The sequence below is a fragment of the Sorex fumeus genome, unplaced genomic scaffold, assembly GCF_029834395.1.
Source record: "Sorex fumeus unplaced genomic scaffold, SorFum_2.1 ptg000013l, whole genome shotgun sequence".
Classification (NCBI taxonomy): Eukaryota; Metazoa; Chordata; class Mammalia; order Eulipotyphla; family Soricidae; genus Sorex; species Sorex fumeus.
In genome coordinates, this window is record NW_026606070.1 from 33,874,559 (window position 1) to 33,898,464 (window position 23,906).

Here is a 23,906-nt window from a genome sequence, read left to right on the forward strand (position 1 = left end):
CAAGAAATTTGTCAGTTTAATTATTACCATCGCCCTCTTTCACATTTGTGTCGTATGTTGCACACTTAATCATATTGCTAAAATTAATTAATAAACTGCTGTGCTTAAAGAAATCAGTCATCTCAAAGTCACAGCAAATCTCAAAGTTATCTTATCCCCTAGTGGGATGAATAATTGAAAGAAGGACACAGGAGTTTCTTCAAACTAAGGGAGAGCTGCGAGTGGAAAGCTAAGATGCAAACCAGAAAAACAATGATGTATTAGGTTGGGAGATCGGAACATTTAGACTGTTTGTCCCTTCACTGCGGGGGGGACTAATACTGGAACACACCAAGAACTCGCGCTCCTTCCTGTGGCGGTAAAGATCTGTTGGCTGAGTGGTCAGTTTCCAAAGCGGAAGTTGGCCTACGCGAGTTCCCGCCCCCGTTCTTTGCTCCAAGGAAGGCGTTGCCCGCAGGAAGCGTGCATTTTAGTCCGCCCTTCCAATAAAATTGACAGGTACTGGAATTTATCTTCGCACATCCTATTCAGTTAGATGCTGTTATGTCGTCGGTAATTATTTTTTTTCTAAATCTGAGGCTTAGTATCAGTAAAAACCGAAGTCGTTAATTGTCTTCTGTTGCCTTTATGAGGGCATATTATGAACTTAGGAAGTTCCTTCTTAAATCATGCAATTACTCTATCCCCCTAACAGTCTTCTTATTTAAAAAAAAAAAAAACTCTGGGAGAAATGATGTACTGTTTATTGTTTCACTCCCTGACATCTAGGATAACGAGAAAACGGTATTGTGAGGAATTGGGTGCTTCATTGTTTGTGGAATCAAACTTTGGGCTGCTTCTAGGGCGCCTGAAGTGTTGAGCATTTTGCTTTGATGGTGGACTAGGCTCTGAGCACGTATTTGCAACTGTAGTGTGTTTCTGAAACCTCTGGCAATTTTGCAAAACAGCAGAATGGCTGTTTCATTATAAAAGCGAATGCTCATTTTTATACAGTGACGTCTACCTGCAGGCAATTTTGAGGTACTCAGCAGGCAAAATTGAGTGGAAAAAGTGTTTCATCCCCTTAAAAATGCTTCGTGGCCAAATAGCCCTTGCTACTTGACTTAGGCTCGAAGAAACTGTATTTTAGTAATTTTGTGGCAAATTTGATTACGGTCTTTTCATGTCCTAGTCTTTTACGTCTTGGACAGTTTCTCCTAGACCCCGCCGCAGAATCTGCAGATGTTTAGTGCCAAGTTTAGGTTTGTTGACATAGAAAGTCTGCTCAAATTGTTATGATTATTATTTTAATTGTATAGACTTCCTTCGGAGTCAGGGGGTTGGGGTCATAGGGAGAAAGTTGGAAGTCACACCACTTTGTCCATTAGTTTAAAAGTTGTTCCTACCTTTTGATCTCAGGTTCACTTTCAGTTAGATATTCTCTAACCACAACTTTTAATGGCTGCAATTTAGTCACACCACCCAAAGAGAAATTGATGGACCTCAAATTGTGGGCCCTTTACTTTAAAGGTCTTATGCTTTATTAAATTGATGATGATAAACAAGTCTATAGATTTATGGCAAAAACTGCGGCTAAGGGAAAGGATTGTGTTTGTAATGCTCTGGTTGTAATAATTTTGCTTAGGAGATTTAAGTTAGAGTAGTCTAAAGTTAGAGTAGTCTAAAGTTTATGCACTAGCAGAATGGAGAAAATGGGGAGGTGTGATGGACAGAACTGGAGGAATAAAAATATTTTTAGGAGAAAATATGTGACATACAATAGATTTTAGAAAGGTGGCATAGAAAAGTGATTTGAAATTGAAGTAGATGTCTGAAAGAGAATTGGGAGTCCAGGGAACTAAGTATGTCCAACTGAGTATCTGCAAAGGGAGGATGTAGTTGCTATTAGATTGAAAGTGCCTCTAGTCCCGAATTAATTAAAAGGTGAGAGAGGAAATTCTCCAAGAAATGACTCAGAAAGTAGCAGAAAACGAGTGACAGAAAGGATCTGGTAGAAAAACTATCATCTCAAATATTGGGGAAGAATTGTAAGAACCATTGATTATATAAATATCACTGTATGATTTACAAAGTAGTATAGTCCCTTTTAGGTTTGGATAAAGGTACAGTTTGTGCATTGACGAACTTCAAGAGAAGGTTTAGCAGATTGAAAGGACCTAGACAAAAGGTGTGTTAGGCTTGAAATTGGAAAAGTATGATATATGGCAAAAGAAAAGATTGCATGAAATTCTCCTTCTCTGGAATTGGTGAATAAAGGATTTGTTTCAAGCACTATAGATGCTTCTAGTAAACTTGGATCAGTGACTTCACAACTGACATAAGGAAAATATCTAGAATTTAGAAGAATAAGATAAAAAAAAACCCTAACAAATGAAAAGGAAATTATTTATTTCTAAAATCTTAATGCTCTGTAGTTTATACCACATTAATATGCCAGTTGTATAATTAGAAACCCAACTAGTTGAACAGATTAAATAGGTAAAAATTTACTAAAACTTTTTCTAAAGTTAAAGAAATAAACATAAAAGGAGAATTTGAGGCAGGTTTTTTTTTAAATGTTAAATTTATCATTTTAATGCTACTCACACAAGGTCAGTAGTACAAGTTACATTGTTTATATGCATGCATTGTTTTCTTAAATTTTTTTTTATTTTATAAGGTAGTTCACAGTATTTGATTACATTTAATGTTAAAACACCAATCCCACCACCATTACACCTTCCCACCACCAAATTTGGGATCTTTCCATCTCAACCCCCCATCCCTGTCCCAAAACACAACCGAAATAATATATTTTGTATTGTCTGTTACGAAAAACAAAGGCAGGGTCCCGACGAGGGACTGGATGGAACCAGGGCAAGCCAGTAAGTTACGTGCTACCCTCGCATCGAGAAGGGCCAGGCCAAGATGCCACGATTCTAAACCATAGGTTAAGAGTTTGATCATAGGCAAATGCTGTCATGATTCAAAAGTAATGACGGACTAGGACACTGCTAGGAATAGGAAAGACTATCTGGCCTAAGTGCTGTAGTGTGAGGTCGAGATGGCCCTAGGAGAGCAATTCTATAAGCTTAAAGTATTTTTTACTGTGTCCATACAAAATGATTTATATTATGTATGCTTATATGTTTGTTGGACAAAGAGAGGAGAAAAACACCCAGGGGATTGTGTTCTAGGGTGAGTCCATCTACTAAATGAGAAGCTGCTTTCCTTTGTGTCCTGACTGGTTTGGATGAGGCTCAACATTTCTCCCCTTCAAACTGCCTTCAGTAAATAATTTCAGTATATAGTAAGAGGCAGTTTCCCTTTTCTTACAGAAATCTCAGGTGCTAGGCAGGCCTGATCTTTGGGATGTAGATTCCCAGATCTAGCCAGGCTAGTCTTTGGGATGCAAAGCTCAGATACTTGCCTTTGGAATGTAGATTCCAAGCTCTAGAAGAATGGTCTTTGGGATGCAAATCCAAGTGCCTGTAGCTTGTGAAAGAGCTTGTGAAAGTGCTTGTGAAAGGTTTCAGGCTTGGTCTTGTATCTTCTTTCCTAGGCCAAAATTAATGGCCTGCAGTTGTAAAGAAACTGTGTTTTGTCACCTCAATGTTCTTTCTGTATCTCCTTTTGATGACCTCACTGTATTGCACCCTTTAGAGGTACCATGATCTATATAAGGAGATTTTCAGGACTCTCTGGGGGAACAGGTGCCTGAGAGAAAAGGGGTGTTGTGCTGAGAGAACCTAAGAGACAGGTCTGAGAGAATGGGGACAGAAGCTGAGAGAACAAAAGAGTACTTGCTTGAGAGATCCTGAGCCCTCCATGACATACATTTCTTCCATGTATTAAACTGCTACAAAGACCAACCAGCCTGGCCCTAGTTTCCTTCCTTCGCCTGCCTGTCGCCATCAACCTCCCTGGAGTGGGGGAATGGTCTGAGACTACCGAACTCTGGCGGTGGGAGAGATAGGCCACTGCCCCGTTCCCTTGCCCACTCCCCTTTTGTGTTTACACATCCTTTTCTGTATTTACACACTTTCAGCATGCATCTCCCATCCTGAGAGGATCCTCCCAACACCCTTTATTTGGTGCTGCATTCTCTATCTGAGCTGCATTTTCCCCTAGCATGTGCGCTGGCCTCCAAACCATGGAGTAAACTTCCTGGTACTTATCTCGGCTATTCTTGGGTACTAGTCTATTTTGTTATTTTATGTTCCCCAGGTGAATGCAATCTTTCTATGTCTGTCCCTCTCTTTCTGACTCATTTCTCTTAGCCTGATACTTTCCATATAGTACCACTTGTATGTAAATTTCTTTTTTTTTTAATGTAGGAGTACTGCTATTTATTCAGCCACAGATTAGCTGATTGAATTGTGCATGAATTCCACCTTTTTTTTCCATTTTTTTTTATAAATTTATTTATTGACTCACCATGTGAGCAGTTACAAAGCTTTTCGGTCTAAGTCTTGGTTGTACAATGAAACACCTGTACCTTCACCAGTGCTCATTCTCCACCTCCAACAACCCCAGTATACCCCCATCCCAAACCCTCCCCCTACCTGTGAAGCAGATGATTTCCATATTACTCTCTACTTTGATCACATTCAATATTTTTTTTCACATTCAATATTTTGACACTAGACCCACCATTATTATTTGAGATTTTACCCTAACACTCAGATCTGCTGAAAAGGCAACCGTAGACAATTTGTTTTCTATTGCTGGTTTTGAATAACATGTGATGTCGCATGGCTGCAGTAGTGGCCCCGCAATTTTGAAATTCTGAAATTTTAACACTTAAATCTGGAGGGATTTCTGATAAAACCTGCTGGGTTCCGAGTTTTGCTCCTGAATCTCTGGGATTATGGCCGTTAAGCAGCTTGATTATGAGCCAGAAAGGCCGTTTGTGGGCAATGACTTGGGGTCTCGTTGAAGTGGAGAGGACAGGACCGGCTCCACCCCCATCCTGTGAGGCCCTTCATGTCTCGTCACTGCGCGACCAAACCTGACTATCCAATGGCCTCTAGAGGATGATGGTCACCGAGCCGCCAGGGGAAAGCAGGCGGAGGGACAACACCTTTTCCCCCCTGGGGTGGCCTGGCAACAGTAACCTACTGTGGGGTCTGGACGCATTTCTGCCAAAAGCCGCTGGGTTTTGAGATTTGTTTCTGAGTCCCTGGGGATCATGGCCATTAAACTTGTATGTAAATTTCATGGCTTCATCTTTTCTATGAGCTATAGTACTCAATTGTGTAGATGTACCAAAGTTTCTTTAACCAGTCATCTGTTCTCAGGCACTCAGGTTTTTTCCAGATTCTAGCTATTGCAAACGGTACTGCAATGAACAAACAAGTTCAGATGTCTTTTCGACTACACTTTTTTGCCTCTCTGGGATATATTCCTAGGAGTGGTATTGCTGGGTCAAATGGGAGCTCAATTTCTATTTTTTTTTTCAATTTCTAATTTTTTGAGAATCATCCATACTGTTTTCCAAAAGGGCTGAATCAGTCGGCATTCCCACCAGCAGTGAAGGAGCGTCCCTTCTCGACACATCTGCACCAACACCAGTTGCTTTTGTTCTTTTGGATGTGGGCCAGTCTCTGTGGTGTGAGATGATATCTTACTGTTTTTTTGTTCTGCATCTCCCAGATGATTAATGATGTAGAGCATTTTCTCATGTATCTTTTAGCCATTCGGATTTCTTCTTTGAGAAAATTTCTGTTCATGTTGTTGCCCCATTTTTTGATGGGGTCGGATGTTTTCTTCTTGTGGAGTTCAACCAGTACTTTGTATATCCTTGATATCAACCCCTTGTCATATTGGTATTGGATGAATATCCTTTCTCATTTTGTATTTGTATTTTGGTCACTGTTTCTTTGGAGGTGCAGAAGCTTGTTAGTTTAAGATAGTCACATTTGTCTATCTCTGTTTTCACTTGTTTGGCCAGTGGCATGACACCTTTGAAGATACCATTAGCTTCAGTGTCATGGAGGGTTTTGCCAACTTTGTCTTATGGTTACAGACAAAGGAATGGGAGTGACTCGGGAGCACTGTGATGGGTGCAATCTAATAACCTAAGCTCTTTGTATTCCAACAGAAAGTAGACTCTAGACCGAACATGATTGCCACTCAATGCCTCTTTTGCAAACCGCAGCACCCAAAAGGAGAGAGAGAACAAAAGGGAATGCCTTGCCACAGAGGCAGAGTGGGATGGGAAGGATGGGGGAAGGGAGGGATACTGGGACTAGTAGTGGTGGAGAATGGGCAGTGGTGGAGGGATGGGTATGTTATCATTGTATAACTGAAACCCAAGCACAAAAAATTGTAAGTCTACATCTGTATGTACTTCATGGTGTTTCACTAATAAAATTTTTTTTTTGAAAAAGAACAATATGAAGTAGCAAACAGTGCTATTCTCCATCTGCACTGTTATGTTGAAAGACAGTGACTAAAGGAGGACATAAATGATGAATTAATTTTTTCTTGGGACTCTAGGGGGTCAGGTTTCAGTAGCATCTATTACAACGTCACTTGAGAAATCTACTAAATCAATTGGGATATAAAAGAAGCTCCCCTTGTTTCAGGATCCACCCCTCTGGTGATATGCAGGGTTTACTCCTAGCTATGCATCCAGGAATTACTTCATGTAGTGCTCAGAGGACTATATGGGATTTCAACTGATGGAAACTAGGTTGGCTCCATGCAAATCAAGTGCCTTACCCGCTGTACTATTTCTCCAGCCCGTGAAACGTTTAAAGTAGCAGATTTCACCAGTTAAGCAATTCCATAATGAGAAAAGGGAATGAGTGTGGAAAAGTTTTGAAAATATCTGCTTAGTGTAAATCATTGTAGTTCAGGGTCTTGCTTGCAAGTTGAAGTTCACTTCAGCAGTACCAGAGAGCCAGAAATGGAGACCTCAAGTGAAATGAAATTTTTAAACCACATTATAAAGGGAAAAATTATACCTTAAGGAAAAACTGGTAATCATGATTACAGATTTTTAAACTTTTTGGGGAGACAGCAATGTCTCATTGGAATTCTTAGAAAGAGGTAACCATATGATGTAACTTTTGCCTTAAATATGGATCAAGTAATATTGAGTCAGCGTACTGGGAAATTTTCTGGATTCTATGTTACATAAACCAACAAGCATCCTGGTGAAACTGAAACCAAAAACATTCCTATATTCCCTACTTCATTTAAATAATATTCAATTCTGATTTCTAAGAATGCACTTTTAGAGGGTAACCCCAGGGTCTGTTTTTAATTTTTATGTGTATGAGGTCAGATTTGTTAACTTAGATATTTTGCTGTTGTTTTTGAGCAATACATAACAAAACCCAAATGTTAATGGCTCAAAAACTAATTTGACATTTAAAACTATCTCTTACAGATTTATTTCACTGGTTCTTTGTTTAGCAAGAATGTTTTTATAATACGTATAAAATGCCTAGTTCTGTGCTATGTACTTTATAACTATTAATGTATATGTCATATCATCATTATAGGGTAAAAATTCTAGTAATTAGGGGACTGGAGAGATAGTACAGTGGGTAGGATGCTTGTCTTGCACACTGCTTACCAGAGTTTAATCCCCAGAACCCCACATACATGCATGTGGTCTTCTGAAACGCACTGTAATTGGTCTCTGAGGTCAAAGCCAGAAGTAATTTCTGAGCATTACTGGGTTTGCCCTTAAAACAAACCCCCCCACCCCCCAAATAGTTGACATTTTATAGGTAGAATTGAAATGGGTATATTTGGGTTTGGTTTGGTTTTGGTTTTGGTTTTGGGCCATGCCCAGTGATGCTCAGGGGTTACTTCTTCAGTACTCAGGAATTACTGCTGGTGGGCTTGGAGCACCATGTATTCTGGGGATTGAACCCCAGGTTCACTGTGTATGTGTAAGATCAATTCGCTACTCGCTGTACTATCTGTATGGGCTGTAAAATGTTAGTTTTTAAGAGACAGAGATAGACTCAGGAAATGTGAAGCCAGAATTAAGTTTGATTGATAAACTCTTTTATAAAGTCTATTCTACTATATTCACCTCTCTTGTCAATATTACATGTAACTGCCTATACATGTGAATACACACACACACAGAGTATCACAGTATTTTGGCTATGTTTTATTTTTCAATTTTATTTTTTGTTGTTATTTTTTTATTTTTTAATTGAATCACCATGAGATAGTCACAAAGCTTTCATGATTGAGTTTCAGTCATATAATTATCAAACACCCATCCCTCCACTCTATAATATCTACAGGAGTGGCCAGGGGGAGGCCACGACGGCTCTTCCCCTAGCCGCCCGGGTTCTGGGGGGTCCTGGGCCACTCACCTAGCTGGGGTGGCCCAGGTCATGGGGCAGATGACGGACAAAACGAGGCCCAAGCTGGTTGATTGATCAGATGCTGTTTATTCTATTCTCCCCACGTGCCTGCCCCAGTCTCTCTGAGCCTCCCATTCTAGTCTCACATTGCTCCTCATTCCTGTCTCCTCTGGGCTGGAGTGATAGCACAATGGTAGGGCGTTTGCCTTGTGTGCAGCCAGCCCGGTCAAGCTGGGTTCGATTCCTCCGCCCCTCTCAGAGATCCTGGCAAGCTTCCGAGAGTATCTTGCCCACACTGCAAAGCCTGGCAAGCTACCCGTGACGTATTAAATATGCCAAACACTGTAACAACAAGCCTCAAAATGGAGACGTTACTGGGCCTGTTCGAGCAAATCGATGAACAGGAGGAGCGTGACTGTGACCTGTCTCCTCCTGTCTCTCCTGCTCATCTCTCCACTCCATCTTGCAGCCTGGACTCTCTCTCTCCATGCTCCTGCTTTTGTATTCTTCTACATCCTTCTCTCTCTGTCCCCTTTGCTAGTCTCTGGGTGCTCCATCTTGCCACCCTGCTCTCTCTCCTCTCTCCAACTCTCTTGTCTCTCCAATTTATGCACTCTTCCTTCCTAGCCCCTCATTCCTGGGTCCCATCTCTCTGGATGGATTCTGCTTCTACCACACTAGTCTCTCCACCTCTACTTGTCTCTCTCCCCCTTGCCCTCTGGGCCCATGCTATACCCAGTCTGGTAGCAAAATCAACATAAGAAAGCCCTTCTTAAGGGCCCACCAGGTTCAAATGAAACACCACCTAGGAGATATTCCAAAGCCCTTCCTGACTGCCCAAGGGCAAAATACCTCTTAAGGTGTTTTTCTCCTTTGTCAGTCCAAAAACTCAATCAGCATCTTAATACTAGTTATTTTTGTATGGACACAGTAAGAGATACATTGAGGCCTGTAGGGCAGCTCGGCTAGGAACATCTTGCCTCAGACTCAGACTACAGAGTTCAGGCCAGATTAATCATTTCTAACCCTAGCAGAGTCTGAATGTAGTTATTACTTTTTGGATCATGACAGCATTTGTCCATGACCAAGCTCTTAATTTATAGTTAAGCATTATGGCACTTTGGCCAAGCCCATCTCGATGCTAGGGTAGCACATAGCTTACTGCTTGCCCTGGTTCCATCCAGTCCCTCTTCGGGACCCCGCTTTTGGGGGTGCTAGGAAGTAAGGGCAACTGAAGCTTAGGTCTAGAGAACAGATGCCCAGGAGGAAAATAACACTGAAATTCACATTACAAAAGCATATTACTTTAGAATATTACACACATTACAAAAGAAATTACTGTGAATAAACTATGCAAAGGATTTAGGGAGAAGAGTAAAACAATATTTGCAAGTCAACAGAGCACAAAGTTTACAAATAAACAGAGGAATGGGAGTACTGTGATGGGAGCAACCCAATAAACCTGAGCTACCTGAAGGAAGGACAAAACAGTGTTATCCTACACTCCACCAGTGTGCATTTTCCATCACCAATATCCCCAGTATCCTTCCCAGCACCCCCACCCCCAGAGCATCCTACTCCATGCCTCTGTGGCAGACACCTTCCTTCTTACTCTAACTTTGGGCATTATGATTTGCAATACAGATACTGAGAGGCCATCGTATTTGGTCCTTAGTCTACTTTCAGCACACATCTCCCATCCCAAGTGATTCCTCCAACCATTATTGACTTAGTGGTTCCTTCTCCATCCCAACTGCCCTCTCAACCTAGCACATGAAGCAGGCTGCCAGTCTGCAGAGCAGTCCTCCTGGCCCTTTTCTCTACTGTCCTTGGGTGTTAGTCTCATATTATGTTATTTTATTGAATATATATTTATAAGTTTTACTTAGAAAGCAAACTAAGTGCTGTTTTATACCAGGTCTTTTTCACTTAGCTTCATATTTTGGAAATATTTCCATAGCAGTAGGTGAAGAGCTTCTCTTTTAAACAGCAGTGCTAATGTTTTGATATATGAATGTGTTCTAGTCTACTTAAACATTTCTCTGTTGATGGACATTTGGGAAATTTTTATTTCTTGGTAATTACAAATAGTTGGTAACAAAAGTGGGTACTTGTCAAATTTGACAGGTATAATTGTTATATAAATTTTTAGTAATTGAATTCTTGGATCAAAAACTGCATATGTAGTCTTAAACTCCTTAAGTTGTTCTTTTTCAAACATTTTGTATTCTTTATACAGTGTGATAGTTCTGCATAATTATAGGTTCCTCTACAGGTAAAAACATTATGTGTGTTTTAACTTTTATTTGTTGTTTCATAGCAAAATATTTATTAGTTGTGTGTCTTTTCATTTTTTTAAGGAGAACTTTGATTTCTTCATGTCTTTGCTCATTTTCTAGAGAGTTTTTATGTTTTGTTTCATTTTGTACTGCCACATATAGGAGTAAGATGGATATTTTTTAAGATGTGAATTTTAAATAAGGTTTTCACAATTGGGTCCTTTGACTTTTGAATCTTGTTTATTTTTTTATTGTATGAAAACATATCTGTGTTTTCTCTAATAATTTTTGATTCCTACATAGAAATGTCTTTCTTCAAATTTACACAGAATTTTGTCTGGTTTAATATCTACTTGATTTTATTTTTCACCTAGCTATATTTAAGTCCTTGATTTTTGTTTATGAAAGATAATAAAGTATTATATAGATTCAGGTTCATCCAAATGACTGTTCTTCGGACTCTGTGAAAGTAAGCCAATAAAATCATATATTTGACATGATACAGTTTCTGATTTCCGGAAGGAATCATACCAATTCTGGGTATTGAGAAAACTATCTGGGTGGGTTTTGAGTTTTTAATTAAGCAGTGTGATTTAAACATCTTTGAATGGTAGCTCACAGAAAATGAAAATTTTGCTATAGGCTTAAATTCCATTTTGCTTTTAAAAACTTTTCTATGAGCTTTCAAATAATTTAGTCTTTGGACTTTAACTTCTTGAAAATTTAATATTTCTGGATGATATTTTATTTGTTTATTTTGGAATGCCAGTTTTATTCATTTATTATTTATTTATTATTTTTTTAATATTTATTAGTGAAACACCATGAGGTACAGTTGTAGACTTACAAATATTTGTGCTTGGGTTTCATTTATACAATGATCGAATACCCATCCCTCCACCAGTGCCCATTCTCCACCACCAATGATCCCAGTATCCCTCCCACCCCACCCCCCCCAACTCCCCCATCGCACCGTGTCTCTGTGGCAGGGCATTCTGGAGGGTATTTTAAAATTTGGGCTATCAGTGTTCTTATTTGGATTTTACTTGGGATTTGTTATTTTAATTTAAGCCATTTGGCTGGAGCGATAGCACAGCGGGTAGGGCGTTTGCCTTGCACGCAGCCAACATGGCCGACCCGAGTTCGATTCCTCCGCCCCTCTCGGAGAGCCCGGCAAGCTACCAAGAGTATTCGATATGCCAGACACAGTAACAACAAAGTCTCCAATGGAGACGTTACTGGGCCCGCTCGAGCAAATCGATGATCAACGGGAGGGCCTTTACCTTAGTCTTATGATAAAAATGCTGGATACTCTTGGTCTAAATTTGGGATAAAAATGTAATTGGGGAACTGGAAGGATTGTACAGCAGGTAGGGTGTTTCTCTTGCATGTGCCGACCTGGGCTTGATCCCCAGCATCCTATATGATACCATTAGTCCATCAAGAGTTATCTCTGTGTGCAGAGCCAGGATTCATCCCTGAGCACTGCCATATGTTGCTAAGAAAATAATAATAATAAAATAAAAATTTAATAAATAAACTGGAACTGGGAATAAGTTTGCAGTATTTGATATAGAATAGATACAGATTTAACTTAGTTCATATGGTTTTCTTGACCAATTTTGAAGTATCTTGACCTCCAAATCTAAACTGCCAACAGTAGTTCTAGAGGAATGGTGTAGGGAAGTCATAAAGGTAAAAGCAGGGATATCTTGATAGTTGGTAAATTCTTTCTCTACAAAGAATATACTCTCTTGTATGAGTGTAAACTTAAAGATTATATCCAGTGACTTTAGCAGAATAGAATGTTAAAAGAAAGGTAGTAGTGTATGAGATAGATTGTAGAACACTCTTCCTCACTTCTCTTGTTTCTTTTAAATATAAGAGAGAGAGAGAATATTGGTAAGTATATTGCCAGAAAATATTGACAGAAAAATGATCATTACCTTACCATTAACCTTTATGCCTCTGTGTGTCTTACACTTTTTGTGATGTGAGAGAAATAGGAATCCTAGGATAACTAAAAACCAAAGAGGAGAGACAGACTAGAAATTAAATAAGAACTGTTGTGAAGGTATAATAACTTTGTATATGAACTGTTAGCAATGTTGCAATCAGGTTTCTTTATATTACAATCAAAATTAAACCTTTAAAATATCAACATGAAAGATGAAGTGAGTCATCAGAGAAAGAAATGACAAGATACATAAATAAAGTAAGTTCTAGGTTAGAATTTACAGAAGCATTGTGTTTTGTATTTTTAATATTTTTGTTTTAAATGTGCACTTGAGATGCTCTGTTTCCAGAATTCTTAACAATATAAAAACCATTACCCTGCTCCAGGCTTTACAACTTTTTTTGATACAGTTAAGGCTATGCCAGTTATTTGGTTCAAGTAGCTGGATGGTTCACATGTGGAGAATGTGAAGTAGCATTTTTTTTCCCTGTTTATTAATGCAGCTGTCTTCCTGCCTAATGAAAGGGTCTTCCTGGAAGCACAACAAGCCTGATTTCTATCTATAACATTTTGTTATATAAATAAAATTGCTCCAGGAACCAAATAGCTTTGCATATCTTAGACATAGCATCCAGTATTTTCACCCAGTACCAACATACATATGGCAGGTATGTATCCCAGGTATTCTGCTTTTGAAGACATTAGTTTTATTATCACTTCGGAGCAGAGCAGTTGTTGCCATCCCGAGGGAGACAAATAGTTATTGATTTAATTCTTATATAATAAAAATGTTATTAGAAGAAATGAAAAAAGATTCTTTAACTTTGTAGTGAGCATATTTATACTTTGCAAGACACTTGGAGTTTGTGTAGAAACACTGGAATGTCTTCTAGATTTTTATTTTATGTCTATGAAATAAATCAGAAGTGATTTATTTCCCAACACATTCATAAATCATTTCTTGTGAATATGTTCCTCCACCCCTCTCAGAGAGCCCAACAAGCTACCGAGAGTATCCCACCCACACGGCAGAGCCTGGCAAGCTACCTGTGACATATTTGATATGCCAAATACAGTAACAACGAAGTCTCACAATGGAGACGTTACTGGGCCTGCTCAAGACAGTTGATGAACAATGAGAGGACAGTGACAGTGACATGCTCTGAATTTTTTTTCTTTTTGGGTCACACCAGGCGATACTTGGGTTACTCCTGGGTCTGCACTCAGTAATTTTCCTGGCGGTGCCAGGGAACAATATGGGATGCTGGGAATCGAACCTGGGTTAGCTGCATGCAAGCAAACGTCCTACCTGCTGTGTTATCACTCAAGCCCTTTGCACTGAAATTTACGACCACCTCGATCGCTGTTGCAGAACTAATTATTACAGTGGAAACTACACTTAAATGTGCTTATTGCATTTATGAAATGAGTTTTTGGCTAAAATCAACCTAATCATCCTTTTAGAAGAGTGCTTCAGTTGCATTCAGAACAATAGAAGGAGAAAGAGATGAAAATCAAAATGTGCTCAGTATGGTCTTTTTGAAGGAGTCTAACTGAACTTGTGATGGCTTGATTTTTTTTTAATATGGATAAAAATGAGAAAAATTGGAAGGATGATAAATCCTTTTCTGTCTAAGGACCTTAAACAAGAATGGTAATATGGAAAGACAGGGGAGAAAAGAGTTGAAACCTTAAGTTGACCTATGAGTTAGTAGTTCATCATAAGGGCCCACTGCCTGTGTAACCTGTATTTCCAGACAGTTGCCCCTGTCTTGACCCTATTTGTTTCTCGTTGTACTGTTTGTGCCCCTGGGAAGAGGCTTAGGACAGCGGACAATTGGTAAACCAGCCTTGGCCTACAAAATAAACTTTCAATTGTCATTTTAATGGGTCTACCATTTCACCTTAATTTAATTTCCTACCTCCAAGAATATATCATGTTTTGTAAATTCACAAGCTGCCACATCATCCAGGGAGACTATTTATTTTCCTATCTTCTTCACACAAAGGCTAAGATTATTCTTGGAACAGTAATCAAGATCTTCTGTCTTTGGGCAGCAAAGAAAATGCATGCAACTGTACTTGAAAGAGAGAATTGAAATTGGTCTACAAATGATAAAGCACATTCTCCTTCTTTTTCAATTTTGAATGTTCAGATCAGCTGAACTGCATTAATGAAAACGAAAGGTACTTATTGCTTGCTGTTGGCGAAAATTCCAAGATTTATTTGCATAAAAATGTATTAGTAATGTTGTGGTTTACTCCTGTGGTAGAACCTTGCTTGTGCTTTTAATCTATTTTATTTTTGTCAGTGTAGCTTGGCACAAAATGAACCAAGAAATTAGTCCCAGAGGAAGGTTTTCCCACAGGCATTAGTAACAGAGCAACAGCGAATCATCCAGAAAATAAAATATTAAGGGTGATTGACTTGCTTCTCTGCCTGGTATAACCTTTTTACATTACTGCCATCATTGTTTTAGGAAATGTAGATGTATTAACATGCTTAAGGCTACCTTTATTTATTGTATTACTGGATATGCAAATCAAATGATTGTCATAGGTAGGTTTGCCAGTAGCACAATGCTACCATAATAAGTGGCATCCAGAAATTAATGCTGGTGCTTGTGCAAGAGAGATTTCCATAAACAAAGGGTGTATTGCAGATGTTTTTTATTTATCTGTTTATTTTTAGACAGTCTTCTGAGCATACTTATCGAGAAGCCATAGTCAACTTTATATAAGTGTATTGGTAAGGACAAAAGTTCATAGACTCAGTAAATAAGTCATCATAGTCAGTCTTTTTTACAGACTTTTAATAGGAGAGTGGTGCAAAATTGTGATGTAGGAATAGTTTATTTTAGGCATCTCTAGCCTTGTCATAGTGTGCCTAATAATATTCCTTTTTTTCTAAAAGTTTACCAGTTTTCTCCCCTCTAAATTTATTTATTCTCAAGAAGAGATGAACTTCATTTACATTGAGGTTTAAATGATGAAAGTGGCCATTTGTTCTCAGAAAGAACTCTGAGACTAAACAGTCTCCAAGTTCTTTCTTAATTTTTCAGTGATTTCAGTGATTGATTTTCATCTTGGAAAGTGAGGGTTGCTTATATGATGATAGAAAACTTTTCAGAAATAAGAAACTGATGCTAGAGAGATAGTAGAGTGGTTAATGCACAAGTATATCATAATGTCTTATACATCAACAGATAAATATATTAAAATCTAGAATTATTTTTACTGAAATTTAATAATTGTATACTCTAGTATGTTTTTTTATTCATGCAATTTTTATCTATGTACTTATATTTATTCATTATAAGTTTTATAAAACTTTCTAAAGAGAAGAAAGATATTTGGACTCTTGATTGAATGACAGATTTGTTTTTTTGAAAGGATAGTTTTTTTTGTTGTTTTGTTTTGTTTTACCACTTAACTGTAATTTTGCATCTTCTATTCAATGATTTTGTTTTGTTTTTTTTTTTCTTTTGGCTTAGATCTTAATTTTGTTCAGGGCTATATCAGAAAACTCTACCACTTGAAAATACCTTTGCATTCCCATGTTTATACTAAAGCTTCTAAAGCAGGTGATTAGCTGATCTTCTTGTCTTGTTCTGAATTTTTAAAATAAAGGATAAACTGTATTAATAATAATCATTTATTAATTTAGTTATGCAATTATTAAATTCAGGAACTAGATGTACTTATTTAACACTTGTTTAGTGTTTATCTTTCTGACCTTTCAGTGGGTCCTGAGAATGAAGAGATGAGAAAAGTATTTCTGTACTCAAAAATCCAGTGGATATTTTATAATACAACATGAACATTTCTGCACCAAAATATGGGCAAATGACTATGGAAAATAGAACAGAAAATTTCAGTTAGTTCCTCAGTGGAGATTTTTCATTATTTAAAAACATTTTCTAAGGTACGTTAATTCCATAAGAGGTATGGAAGTAATGGATTTGTATATCCACAGTTGAAAAACATAATGTTATAGATTTCTCATGTTCATAATGCACTTTTGCAATAGTTAAGTTTCTACAAAGATCTTCAATGACAAAATTTATTTGTTTGCTCATTTCCCACCTCTGTTTGTCTTTGAAAAATCTATTTTCATAAACAACAAACACAAACACATACACACGCACACATACACAGCCAACTCACAAATATTCTTACACACAGATGCACACAGACACATTACCAAATTAGCCGATAGAGTGATACAGTGTTGTATTTTAACCCTTATTTTTAAGAATTTTTTTTTTGTATTTCAGGTAATATGGTTACAATCGTGTTATTGTTTAGAGTATTAATGTACAAAGTTACTGCACACCACTAATACCTAAAAGTCTGTGACTCTCCAATAGCCTTACTCACCTCCAGTCTGATCTTCATTTTGTCACACTCCTTCCACTGTTTGTTAATGAGTTTTGTGGTCCAAAACTTTATTTGGGATTTGCCATTGTTTGATACTCTATATTACTTTGTTTTGTCTCCCTGTATTGCAGAGATGAGTGAGATCATCCGATATGTTCCTTTTCTCTCTCTAACAATTTATTTATGGCACTTTCTATTCATGTTGCTGTGAGCTGTATGATTTCATCTATAGCTGCTTTAAAGTCCATTATTCATAGATATATCACAAATTATTTATTCCTTTATCTTTTCTAATATGGAGGTGATTTTTTATTCTCTCTCATTCTGAATCATTTTGAATAATGTTAAAATTGATGTAAGGAGTTTAAGGCTTAAGGTGAAAGAGTCAGCACCGTTGAGTAATCCATATCTTCAAGAGCATAAAGCTCTACTATCATGGCCCCAAAGCAAATCATAATACAAGGTACGCATGTGCTTGTATTTCTTAGTCCCCAGATGGACATCAGTTTCATTATGGATAACTCAAAGATATGTGACTGATTTATGATACTCATACTATCTATAATAACTCATGTAGTATTCATAATGTATTTCAACTCACATCATACAAAATATCAGAAGTTCTGATAGGTGTTATACTGCTTTTCTTTACTGTTTATACTGTAGCACTGGAGCACTGTCTTCCTGTTGTTCATCGATTTGCTCAAGTGGACACCAGTAATGTCTCCATTGTGAGACTTGTTACTGTTTTTTGGCGTATCAAATAGGCCACAGGGAGCTTGCCAGGCTCTGCTGTGCTGGCGGGATACTCTCAGTAGCTTGCCAACCTCTCCGAGAGGGGCGGAAGAATCAAACCCAGGTCGGCTGCATGCAAGGCATACGTCTTACTCACTGTGCTATCACTCCAGCCTGACTGTTTATACTATGATCTATATCAATAATCTCTATAGTCCCCGCGTTGATGTTAAATTTGGAAAGACAAGCTTTTGGATCTTGTGAAATGTAATCCTTTTAGCTCTCCTGAGAGGAAAGATGCTTGTTCCTTTGACACAAATATTTTAACTAGGTTAATCTTTACTGCCTTTAGGTTTTGCTCAATTAGAATCTGTAGTATTCACCTATACAGAGGCTGCCCAACAATACCTAAAAATAAATCTAACCTAGTAAGGTAAAATAATAAGAAAATAAGATATCCCTTGTTCAAAGCTGGAACAAAAGAAACTTATTTACATCTGAGACTCATTTTCTTTTCACTGAATCAGAATGAAATGCCTGCAATTTAATTTAGCTTTTCAGTGATCTCAAATAAAACAAAGCTTCTAGGATCTCTTACCCAGAACCATTTATAGTTTCTTCAACTTACTCTGCATCTAGAATCATTCCCTAGTGGCATAGGTAGACTGGAGAAGAAAGGGAAGAATCAAGAGTGGACTGAAGACTAAACAATCTTGTGATGAGGCTGAAATAACATTCTCTAGATTACTACATAAATGTCTAAGAGATGGGAATAACTTATATTTCATATCAGCTAATATATTTTCAGGACTCATCTGAGTCAGGACAACGGATATATATATGTAGTTCTATTCAAGGTGCTTTCTCTTAGACACCTGTCCCACTGATGTTGATGACATCATTCTATTTTCCCACTTATTTTCCCTTTTGGTACTATCTGGTACTTCTTCATCATGTGATCTTAAGTGTTGAAGTGTTTCAGGGCTCTGTGTCTGTACTTCTTTAGAAATATTCCCTCCTTAGATTATCTTTTAATTAATATCATTAAACCACAGCATTCCCAGATTCTACCACTGAATGGGCTTTTTGAACTTCAGCTCATATTTAATCATCTACCTAACATCTACTTTCAAATTTGAATTCAGGTTTTCTTCATACTAAGTCTATTTATCTCAGACTATTCCCCATCAGGTAAATGATAGCACAGAGGGAATCAAGTAAACTTTTGACATCAGACTTGATGTAGTTCTGAGTTTTAGATTTCACATCAGCAAAATTATTGTTGCACTACTTTTGAAATTTATTATGAATCTGGTCAGATTTTCCTTTTCTCTGTCACCGGTTAAATTCAAGTTATCATCCTCTGGGTCTTTTATTTTATTTCTCTAATATAAGAGTCTACTCTGGCTTTCATTTAGCTATACTTTACACATGGGTAGAAAGATGCTTAGAAATGCCAATATGCTTTCTCTGTGAGTTTCACCAATGATTTCCTGTCACATTCAGTACCATGCTAAAACCCTACCATGGTCTAAAGGTCTTACAATATCTGACTCCTGATTGACTAGTTTCTTACTCTTTATCTTATACTGCTCTGCTGGTCAGTACTCTTGAAGGACATGACATCAGAGCAGTGCCTCTTTCAGTATCAGCTCATCAAAAAAGACTGTACTGGTTCTGTTTTGCTCAGAGTAGGGCCCCTATTTATTGTTTACATCCTCCAATAGGATATAGCATCTGATTTGTCTTCCTTTGTATACCTGAAATCTAAATTATCTTACACAGAGTAATCACTTAGTAAATATTTGAGGGATTAAAAAAATCATTAATGTCCTAGTGACTTAATTACTTTTAATCAGAATCTTTTGTTAGGCTAGCAAAGGGAGTATACTTATAGACATGTTCACTATAGTTCCCAGCCATTTACTGAATTCAATTTTTGTCTGCTAAACTGTACTAAAAGAGAAAAAGCATCCACAGTATTATGAAACTATGGCATGGATTAATGAAGTCTAGGTTTAGCTTACCTTTAGTCTTAGACATGTCAGAATAGCATAAAGCTTCAGGACTCACTTTAGATTCTGCTTAGTAGGGGCTTAATTCTCTTTTCCATGGATTTTGCCTCCAGTTAGGTCCTTTATTTGGGAGCTGGATTTAGCCAGTAGTACAGATTAGATATTTCAAGACTTAGGCATGTTTTCTAGCATTATTCTGCCAGAATTTATTCCTTTGCAATGCACATACACCCCCTCACACGCACATCCACATAACATGCATGCTTCCAAATTTTAAAAAAAACCACTTATATTAATGAAATATTGAAAAGACAGTTTTAGAAAATAAAAATATAATTTCATCCTAATAAATGATCAATGTATTAGTGTTAACAGTTTGCTATATTTATTACAAAAAATTTAAAAAATTTGGGCCTCAACCAGCTGTGCTGAGGTCTTACTCCTGGCTCAGAGATCAGGGATCTTTCCTGACAAGACTCAGGGCGCTATATCTGGTGCTGGGCATAAAACCCAGGTTGACAGGGTGAAAGGCAATTGACCTGCTGTACTGTCACCCAAATCCTTTGACACATTTGTTATCAACTAGTTGTGATTATGTATGTGTATAAGTTTACATGATTAACATAAGCCAACCTTATTTGTTGAGCATTCTGTTGAGAGGAGCCCTTTTGTTCCTGACTGAAATAATCCTAATGAATAAAGTGAGGGGATTGAGTTTTTGTTCTTATTATATAATGAGCTACACCTCAAAAGGCTTTCCTTTCACATGAAATTAGGTTTTACATGTCTCATTTGATCAGAACTCTGTACTTGAATGTACCTTTGTCCTTTCTGTCACACCTGTCTAGTGTCTTATCTCCCCTGAGAGGAAATGCCCACAGCAGCCTGCTCAGATACATCTAAGCAAAACTGAGAACAGAATTCAGTGAGTAAGGAGAGGATCATAATAGATAATATTATTCTTGATTTACAGAAAAACTCAGTAGCACTGTGGTTGGTGATAAACCTGTGGATATGGAGAAGACTTCTTTGTTAAGACTTGACAGAATTCTGAATCCAGAGACCAGGTCATATTTCCTTAATAGAACCATGTTCTAGATTCAAAGATGGTCCTAAATAAGAAAACATTAAATTTCAGACAGAAACAATGCTGATAGTCATTAGAGTGTATGATGGAAATGTTGAAATAATTGTAAGGCTTGGCTAGTAACATCTACACAATGAATCTTTCTTCCTGTGTTTGCTTAAGGAATTATATGATCATTTAAAAAAAAAACCCTAGAAAGTATAGACAAGTTGTTGTTCAGGTAAACTCTCTTTTCGTGTTGACTTGTGGAACGGGTGGCATCTAACATGAGGGATTAGGAGAAGCAATACGGAATTGGAGGAAGTATAAACAAGACAGAGTCTCCTACCCTATGCCTGACTGTCTCCACCAGGGCCCAACAGCTGAAGACCACCGAGGCCCAGCCAAGGCCATGCTGGGAGCACTCTCCACACACTTGGATGAGCCTCACGCATAAAAGAACTGACAGAGGAACCCAGGTGTGTGGGACCGGGGCTGAGATCTCCAAGCCTGTACAGTTTGGGACTGGACCTGCCAGTAACTAGACAGTTACACCCACCAACTGCCGTGTAACTCCAACAACGGCCAGGATCCAGAGATTATCACACTCAGCTCCCGGAAGCGCGCGGCCGCATTCGCGGCCTCGCGACATCTTATCATCTCATTCCTAATTCGGTCAAACTGGCAGGCTACCAAATGTAACATGCCCACACGGCAGAGTCTGGCAAACTCCCCGTGGTATACCCAATATGCCAAATACCAGTAACAATGATGGGTCTCATTCTCCTAGCCCTGAAAAAGCCTTGAATATGGCACTTAAAAAAAAAAATCTCAGGGCTAGGACGAAGAAGACGTTACTGGCACCTGCTCGAGGCAATCGACGAACAACAGGGTGGTCGTGATCGTGATCGTGATAAACAAGACAAATAGAAAAGAAACACCATTGCTATATAAACTGTTTTAAAAGTATCACCTAGAGTGATTCAAGAAACTACCATAGGGTAGTCTGAGTGGAGTGAGCGAGCCTAGCGGTTGTGTGGTTCTGGTCCCGGACAACCGTAACGCCTGCAGCATGGCTGACCAACTGACTGAAGAGCAGATTGCAGAATTCAAAGAAGCCTTTTCACTATTTGATAAGGATGGTGATGGAACTATAACAACAGAGGAATTGGGAATAGTAATGAGGTCTCTTGGGCAGAACCCCACAGAAGCAGAGTTACAAGACATGATTAATGAAGTAGATGCATATGGTAATGGCACAGTTGACTTCCTGGAATTTCTGACAATGATGGCAAGAAAAATGAAAGATACAGACAGTGAAGAAGAAATTAGAGAAGCATTATGTCTGTTTGATAAGGATGGAAATTAAGTATATCTTAAGATATACTTACTAGAAACTTACAATAGTCACTTAAAAAATCCTTAAATATTAAATTGGTGTTAAGTCAAAAATAGAAAATGTGAGGAAGAATTTAAATTTGGTTTATTTTCTGTAATCCTAAAATAATTCATTGAAGTTTTGCTGAGAGGCAATGACTGTAATTTGAAGATACTCTGAGAAATGAAAGTCTTTGTCTCAAAGGACAGCACTGACCTCTTGGGGTACCTTCAAGGTGTCCCACTTTTCTAGTATATAAGCTACTAATGCACAGCACTCAGCATGTGACTTATTGCTTATCAGGAAAGTTCTGATCATCACTGTGAATTGGTGTTTTCCAGATGTTTGAGTCATTATCAGTAGTGTCAGCACAGCAAGCATGCCTTCCATGGGGGCATTGATACCTTCAAACTGGAGTTGGCAGTTTCTGTCCTGATAAATAGCTTTAAATAGAAGTGATCCAGGAACCCGGAGGTGGTAAAGGAGGCCAACTCCGATTTTTTTTTCTTTTTTTCATTATTCAAGTTGTCTGTAAGGTATAGGGGATAACTAAGCTGAGATGAAGGAATTGGGTAAGAGTCAGGTAATAGGACTGTTTGCCTTTTTGGCATCACTTAATCACTTAACTTCCCATTAGTCATCGATTTGCTCGAGCGGGTGCCAGTAACGTCTCCATTTGTCCCTGTCGCGTGCTAGTGTAGCCCAATGGCATCTCTTCGCTCCGGGAACATGAAGGGCCTCAAATCGATCGTTCATGATCTTGACGAAGAAGTCTGACCATCTGGTAGGTGGGCGGCACGCGGTCTTTTGACATCCCGTGGAATCCAGTCAGTAACAGCTCTAGTCCAACGATTGTCTTTAAATCTCATTACGTGACCAGCCCATCTGATTTTCGACACCTTGGCAAATGAGACAGCGTCCCTGATCCTTGATCATCGACGGATGTTGGAACTCCGGATTCTTTCTCTCATTTGAGTGAAACGTGATATTTCAAGCATAGCTCTTTCTATTCTTCTTTGGGAGACCTGAATAGCATTCTCATCTTGTTTGCGTAGGGCCCAGGTCTCTGAGGCATATGTTAATGCAGGAAGAACGGTGGAATCAAAGAGATGTGCCTGGAGCCGGAGGTTCTTTGTCCTCTTAGCTATTTCTTCAACGTTCTTGAAGGCGTTCCAAGCTGCTCTCTTCCTCCTGCGCAGCTCGGGTGCCAGTTCATTTGTCATGTTGACCTCTCGACCTAGGTACACATAGCTGTTGCATTCGGAGATGGTCGTTCCATTGAGAGCGAATGGGGCGTCAGGAACAAGGCTGTTTCTCATAAACATTGTCTTCGTAAGATTCAGCTGTAGTCCTACCTTTCCACACTCACGGTCAAAGTCGGCCAGCATTTGTGCCTCTTGGCTGATGTTTGGTGTTATTAAAACAATGTCATCAGCAAAGCGGAGGTGGTGTAGTTGCCGACCATCTATCTTCACTCCTATTCCTTCCCATTCCAGTCGTTGCATGATGTTCTCGAGGGTGGCACTGAAGAGTTTCAGTGAAATGGTATCACCCTGCCGCACCCCTCTCTTGACATCAACGATCACTTCTTTGTAGAATGGTGAGATCCTGGTAGTGAATCTGCAATACAGCTCACGGAGGATCCTGATGTATTGGGCTTGAATGCCCTGATTGGCTAGGGCTTCAATGACCGCTTCCGTCTCAACAGAATCAAAGGCCTTCTTTAAATCAATGAACATTAAACAGAGCGGCATCTTGAACTCCCGAGAAACCTCAAT

The 23,906-nt window shown here is 38.5% G+C and overlaps 1 protein-coding gene and 1 long non-coding RNA gene across 2 annotated transcripts in view; both read left to right on the plus strand.

The window, feature by feature from the left end:
* Positions 1-402: 402 nt before the first annotated feature.
* The window catches only part of LOC130020649 (uncharacterized), a 104,106-nt gene continuing 80,602 nt past the window's right edge, over positions 403-23,906 (plus strand). The window contains exon 1 of the long non-coding RNA XR_008792014.1: positions 403-498. This is a non-coding gene — a long non-coding RNA (uncharacterized LOC130020649). The remainder of the gene's footprint in view (positions 499-23,906) is intronic.
* LOC130020648 (calmodulin-alpha-like) lies at positions 21,765-22,119 on the plus strand. Its single transcript, XM_056111270.1, has one exon. It carries the CDS (start codon positions 21,823-21,825, stop codon positions 22,117-22,119), a length of 297 nt encoding a protein of 98 aa, XP_055967245.1. The 5' UTR covers positions 21,765-21,822.

What these genes read in the sequence shown, in the direction of transcription:
- LOC130020648 (XM_056111270.1), top strand. Translation starts at nt 21,823, where the DNA reads ATGGCTGACCAACTGACTGAAGAGCAGATTGCAGAATTCAAAGAAGCC.